The 6501-nt window shown below is 41.9% G+C and overlaps 3 protein-coding genes across 3 annotated transcripts; all 3 read left to right on the top strand.

Annotated features, from left to right (window-relative positions):
* Nucleotides 1-554: 554 nt before the first annotated feature.
* LOC106439899 (photosystem II stability/assembly factor HCF136, chloroplastic) lies at nucleotides 555-3003 on the top strand. The gene is made up of 8 exons (XM_013881439.3): nucleotides 555-999; nucleotides 1078-1313; nucleotides 1388-1518; nucleotides 1639-1771; nucleotides 2097-2219; nucleotides 2428-2502; nucleotides 2587-2702; nucleotides 2789-3003. The coding sequence occupies exons 1-8, from the start codon at nucleotides 666-668 to the stop codon at nucleotides 2853-2855; spliced, it is 1215 nt and encodes a 404-aa protein (XP_013736893.2). The 5' UTR covers nucleotides 555-665; the 3' UTR covers nucleotides 2856-3003.
* A 207-nt stretch (nucleotides 3004-3210) lies between these two features.
* Nucleotides 3211-5353, top strand: BNAA03G39580D. The gene is made up of 3 exons (XM_013881437.3): nucleotides 3211-3900; nucleotides 4223-4353; nucleotides 4459-5353. The coding sequence occupies exons 1-3, from the start codon at nucleotides 3580-3582 to the stop codon at nucleotides 5180-5182; spliced, it is 1176 nt and encodes a 391-aa protein (XP_013736891.1). The 5' UTR covers nucleotides 3211-3579; the 3' UTR covers nucleotides 5183-5353.
* Nucleotides 5313-6445, top strand: LOC106439898 (ATP-dependent Clp protease proteolytic subunit 2, mitochondrial-like). The gene is made up of 2 exons (XM_013881438.3): nucleotides 5313-5728; nucleotides 5800-6445. Exons 1-2 carry the CDS (start codon nucleotides 5443-5445, stop codon nucleotides 6219-6221), a joined length of 708 nt encoding a protein of 235 aa, XP_013736892.2. The 5' UTR covers nucleotides 5313-5442; the 3' UTR covers nucleotides 6222-6445.
* Nucleotides 6446-6501: the final 56 nt, after the last annotated feature.

Raw genomic sequence — 6501 nt, 5'->3', positions numbered from 1 at the left:
TTATTTTTTTTAATTTTGGATATAACTTTTTGTTAATTTTTGAAATAAAAAACTTGACATGCATTTTAAGTGAGTAGCAAATCATTTTTCCGTAATTGTATGTATATCATATGAACTTAAATTATGTGTAGTATCAATATAAATATTTTATATAAAATGAGAGATATAAACTAGAAACATAAGGTTAATTATACATATGTTCGGTTATATTCGGATATCCATTCGGGTTCGGGTATTATCCGTTCGGGTTCGGGTATCCAATCTCTCCTTATTCAATACCTGTTCGGGTATTTTGCTACTTCGGTTCGGATTTCGGTTCGGTTTTTTCGGATCGGGTTCGGGTGCCACTTCGGATATCGGGTAAAGTGCCCACCCCTACCATGTTGTCTCTCCAATTTTAATTTTATTTCGATTATTGACTCGAATCAAAAGCTTTCTTCCAACGAGTGTGGACTATTTGGGCTATTAATTATTCTATGGGCCTTAATCATTCATGTTGGGCTTAAAATTTCTGTAATGTTGACACCAAAAGGAAGGGAAGTGACTAATGAATCATATATCGACACGTGGTAGACTACGTAGACGTTAGATAACCACCACTCAGATAAGAAGGAGAGAGAGAGCAAAAAGGATATGTGGCGGGAGTAAAAGAAGGTCACACTTCAATGGCGTCTCTGCAACTCTGCGACGGTTATCTTCTCTCAAAGCCCTCTGTATCTCCTCGCAACCGTCTCCCTCAACGAATCTCTCATCGCCTCATCCCTAAAGCATCCGCTTCTCCTCCTCCGCCCCCACCACCATCGTCTTCTTCTTCTTCATTGTCTCTCACTCGGCGGGATCTTCTCTACCAATCGGCGGCAGTATCACTCTCCCTCTCCTCCATCGTCGGACCAGCTAAAGCTGATGAACAGTTATCCGAATGGGAACGAGTCTTCCTCCCAATCGATCCCGGCGTCGTTCTTCTCGACATTGCTTTCGTCCCCGACGAGCCTAGCCGCGGTACCTCCTTTTTTCTCTTACGAATCTTAAGGTTAAGATTATCACTTACTAATCAATCATGCTGATGAAATCAATTAGGGTTTCTACTGGGAACGAGGCAGACTCTGTTAGAGACCAAAGACGGCGGGAACACATGGGCTCCACGATCAATCCCTTCAGCTGAAGAAGAGGATTTCAATTACAGGTTCAATTCGATCAGCTTCAAAGGCAAAGAAGGATGGATCATTGGCAAGCCTGCGATCTTGCTGTACACTGCTGATGCTGGAGAGAATTGGGATAGAATTCCCCTTAGCTCTCAGCTTCCTGGTGATATGGTATTTTTACTAAAGCCTGTGGTTTCAGAGCTTATGGACAATGTTAAGCTTGTTGTTGCAATGGTGTTGTGTAGGTGTTTATAGAGGCGACTGGAGAGAAGAGTGCAGAGATGGTTACCGATGAAGGTGCTATCTATGTTACTTCCAACAAGGGATATAACTGGAAAGCTGCTATTCAGGAAACCGTTTCAGCTACTTTGAACAGGTTTTTGATTACTCTTACCTTTTGGTTTTCTGTTGATGGCAGAATCAAAATGTATTTGTGTTGGAAATTTGCAAAGTAAAAGTACCTGCCTGATTCTGTATGTTTCCAATGATTTTACAGGACAGTCTCGAGTGGAATCAGTGGTGCTAGTTACTACACGGGAACCTTCAGTGCTGTTAATCGTTCACCAGATGGAAGATATGTTGCTGTTTCGAGCCGTGGTAACTTCTTTTTGACATGGGAGCCTGGGCAGGTGAGCCTCACTTAATAATATGTTGTTTGTCCTTCCTAGGACATTTCTAAGTGAAGTTGTAGTGCTCAGTTTTCTCATGGCTGATTTCGTTTTAGCTGATTATTTAGCACGATTTAGATCAAATGTAAATAAGAGTATTAGCATGTATCCATCGACCCGACTTTTGAACTAAGTAACTAGTGATAAGAGTGAACTAATGTTTCTAGGTAAACCATATCATGCATCTTACAAGCGATATCCAATTCCTCTTCTTTGTTTTTGTGTGTGTGTGGGTGGCATGGTTGATCTTATGTCCGTCATTGACCATAATATTGGAACATTGCAGCCTTACTGGCAACCACACAATAGAGCAGTTGCAAGAAGAATTCAGAACATGGGATGGAGAGCTGATGGTGGTCTTTGGCTTCTTGTTCGAGGTGGAGGACTTTATCTTAGCAAAGGCACTGGGGTAAGTACTGCAATAAGACTCTCCTCACTTTTATCTTGTCTGAAAATTTCCGTTTCCTTCTCATACCTAACAAAACTCGTATTGAGGTTCATTTTTGTTATATGCCATTCCCTGGACCAAAAACAAGGAAAGGAAAGGAAACAAGTATTTTTCTTGTGATTTGAATTCTATTCCAATGTTCCAATCAGTTGTTTTATCCATTGTCTAGATTTCGGAGGAGTTTGATGAAGTTCCAGTACAGAGCCGTGGCTTTGGTATTCTAGATGTTGGTTATCGCTCAGAGGTACATGCTGAGTTTACACAATCATCCTTCAAATCTTTGAATGCCGCTCAGATTCTTACACTTTTTGTTGTTGTGTAATTGCAGGAAGAAGCATGGGCAGCAGGAGGTAGTGGGATTCTACTGAGAACAAGAAACGGAGGAAAGTCATGGAACCGTGACAAAGCTGCTGATAATATCGCCGCTAATCTATACGCGGTCAAGTAAGAGTCCTCTAATCAAACATCTAAACGCAATTCGAACGAACAAACGAATCAGCTTTCTTAAATCATATCTGTGTGTCTTGTAGATTTGTGGATGATAAGAAAGGATTCGTGCTTGGAAACGATGGAGTGTTGCTTCGATATGTCGGATGAAGAAAAGGTGAATTGAGAGAGATTCGTTTTGTTTTTGTTTGTTTCGGTGCATCTCTGTAAAGCTTGTGCTGTGTTTTGATACTACTCTGCATTACAAAGTACCTGTATACATTCCAACCAAGCATGAGATATAGATAAAGTTCTTTTTAAAATCTATTCCTCATTATTGTTTCTTGTGGGAATGCTTTCTTTGACTGTTAGGTGGATATAGATTGAATTTAATTATAAATCTAATCTATGCTTGCAATTTAATAAAACATTATTACAAATATCCATTTAATATTCTTAAAGGGATATTCTCATTTAATTCCCACGCCGACATTATACTGAGTCTGAAAAAAACACGGTCTAGAGAGATGCATACACTCTTTTGAAAGTTGGAACGCGGTTTTGTTTATATAATAACAATAATAAATTTGTTGGTTCGTTAGAAATTCAAAAGGGAAAAAATATAATTTTGTGGCGACGAGAGGGGCGGAGGAGCAGAGATCTCTCGTTCGTTTTTTTGTTTCCCGGAAAATCCGGAAAGGAAAAGCTAACAAGGAACGAACCTAAAGGAGAAAAATCGTTTCTTTCACTCCACGAGTTTTCACCTCTCTTTCCTTAACCTCTCTCAAAAGCGTCTCTTCTTCCTCGTTTCTCGTTTTCTCCTTTTTCTTCTGAACACATCTTAGAAACAGGTTGGTGGTGGTGGTAGAATCGGTATAGACTATAGATCAATCAAATGCTAACTGATCGAGGGAGGCGAGTGTCTATTTGCATTGGGACTCTCGAATATGGCAACAGAAAATTCCGTGGCGGCGGTGGTAATGGTTGTTACGGCGGTTTCGTTGATCGGTCGTCGGAGAGATGCCGCGACTGGAGTCCTTCGAAATCATCGACTTCGAGAATCCTGCGTATCTCCTCTCCCACCACGTCTCCTCCCTCGTCGGCGACTTCTCCCGTCTCCCTGAATTGCTCCTTCTCCAACGGCGCTGGCTATATCGAGCATCGTGTCTCCAAGTTCGATACTCTCGCCGGCATTGCCATCAAATACGGAGTCGAGGTATGGTTTCTTTGTGTATTTTGCTGTAATTGACGAGGAGATTGAGCTTACCATGAAAACGTAAACGCTTTTGTGCTCTGATTATTACGTTTCTAGAAAATTTTATTTAATAAAAGGAATTCACTTTCTTATTTTTTTTGAATCACACGACATTTAGTGGGGAAAGTTAAATAAAAAAAAGGCTGCACCTTTATAATCATATCCAGTCTCGTGACCCCTCACTATCGAAATTTCTGAGTGTTATATGCTTTTGATAGAGTTCTCAGAATTGCCTTTTTATTGTTTTTTTTTTGTATATTAAAAAAGATTTTGCTATTTTCAGGTAGCAGATATTACGAAGCTAAATGGGCTTGTAACTGACCTTCAGATGTTTGCTCTCAAGTCTCTCCGGATTCCATTACCTGGGAGGCATCCTCCTTCTCCCTGCTTATCCAACGCCTCCTTGAACCATGGGTACTTTTTAAGCCTCTCTCTCTTGATCCTTGTGTACTTTATTGGTTTTGCATAAAAGGGCATCCACATAACAAGTGATCATGTCTCCATGATTGATACTTGCAGAGAGGATTGTTCTGAGCCAGCAGCTTCATCATCATCAGCAAGCAATGGCAACCTCCAAGACGTGTTTGACCCCTTCCAGTCTTTGAAGCTGAAGCCTTCAGAGACGAAGATCTCTCCAGCCATGGACTCCTTGCAAGGTTACTATGGTCTGAAACCAACAAACGAGAGAGCTTCTTATCCCCAAGAAGACAATGGTCATCAGTACCTCACACCCACCAGTACACCCTTAAACCAGCACAGAAAATCCAGAAGCTTGGTAGATGCAGTTATCGCCGAGGTCAACCAATCATCCTACCACCAATCCAAGGAAGTTGATTCTGATAAACCAACGAGAAGACGCCAAAAATCTGAAGCTGATTTCAGTTCGAGAACCCCGGAACTGCTTCTGAAGAAGGAGAGCAGAAGCAGCTGTGGCGGGTTTTCAGCAATAGCCGGGAAAGGGTTAGCGCTGAGACCCAAAGCAGTTAGCAAAACTAACTTGTCAGCACCAGTACCAATCAATGCTCCAGTGGGAGACAGCTTCTCAAGCGTGAGGAAATCGTTTAGCGCCTCTGTTCTGCAAGAACCGGTCAGTAACAACAAGGGTTCATCATCATCGCTATGGCAAAGCTCGAAGTGGACCCTGAAAGCAGATTTGCTCCAACAAGCAGCCATGGCAAGGTCTATCTTTGACGGATTGCCTAAGCCTCTAACTGGTCGGAGAAACAAAAAGGCTATGGACTAAGAGAAGCTTCGTAGGTAAAAAATACAAGTAGAGTGTACATTTGCACTGCATTGCATTTATTTAAAAAAAAAACAATAATGCAACTTGTGTTGTGGATGAGTGAGTGTTAGATCAGGCACTAATGTATTTTTGTGTGTGTATGTTTGAATAAAAAAAAATCATTTTAATAAATTTTCGCAAAAAAAAAAAAAAAAGAATAAAAATCTGAAACGCCTCGTTCGATAAATCGAGCAGATCAACAAACAAACCCTAGAGTTCCGATGATGATGATGATGAGGGGCCTCTTATCAACTGCGACGAGCAGCGCAGGAGGTGGGAGAAGAAGCTACAGTCTGATTCCGATGGTGATTGAGCACTCGTCGCGAGGAGAGAGAGCTTACGACATCTTCTCTCGGCTGCTCAAGGAGCGTATCATCTGCATCAACGGCCCGATCAACGACGACACCTCCCACGTCGTCGTCGCCCAGCTTCTCTTCCTCGAGTCCGAGAATCCTTCCAAGCCGATCCATATGTATCTCAACTCACCCGGAGGCCACGTCACCGCCGGTAACGCTTTGCATTTCCATTAACCATTTATACAAATCAATCTCTAGTGAATCAACTTGATTTTGATGCAGGTCTTGCAATTTACGATACGATGCAGTACATTCGTTCTCCGATAAGCACAATCTGTCTAGGCCAGGCTGCATCAATGGCCTCTCTCCTCTTGGCAGCTGGTGCCAAGGGACAAAGGCGGTCGCTTCCTAACGCTACCGTTATGATTCATCAGCCTTCAGGTGGTTATAGCGGTCAGGCCAAGGATTTGACGATTCATACCAAGCAGATTGTTCGTGTGTGGGATGCGTTGAATGGTCTGTACTCGAAACACACGGGTCAGCCTGTCGACGTGGTTGCCGAGAACATGGATAGGGATAACTTCATGACTCCCCAAGAGGCTAAGGCGTTTGGGATCATCGATGAGGTGATTGATGAGAGACCCTTGGAGTTGGTGAAAGATGCAGTTGTTGGGGGTGAAAGCAAAGATAAGAGTTTGAGTTAAGGGAGTCACTCTGGTAATCAAAAGTATCTTCTTTTTTTTTTTCTTTGCTTCGGTTAGATCACACTATGGATGAAATTGATGCTCTGCAGGGGCGGGCTTAATCTCTTTAAAACTGTTTTTATTCTTTAATAAATCGTGTTCATGTTTCGGAACTCTTTTCCTTTTAGTTACACAGCTTCGTATCTGATTCGAGTAAATGAATAATTGGATTAAGTTTCATGGTATTGGTGAGTCTGATCCACTACATGCTTGTTTTGTTAATTGCACATTCATTTGAACT

This window comes from Brassica napus, chromosome A3, assembly GCF_020379485.1.
Source record: "Brassica napus cultivar Da-Ae chromosome A3, Da-Ae, whole genome shotgun sequence".
Classification (NCBI taxonomy): Eukaryota; Viridiplantae; Streptophyta; class Magnoliopsida; order Brassicales; family Brassicaceae; genus Brassica; species Brassica napus.
This window is presented reverse-complemented; position numbering and strand designations above follow the sequence as displayed.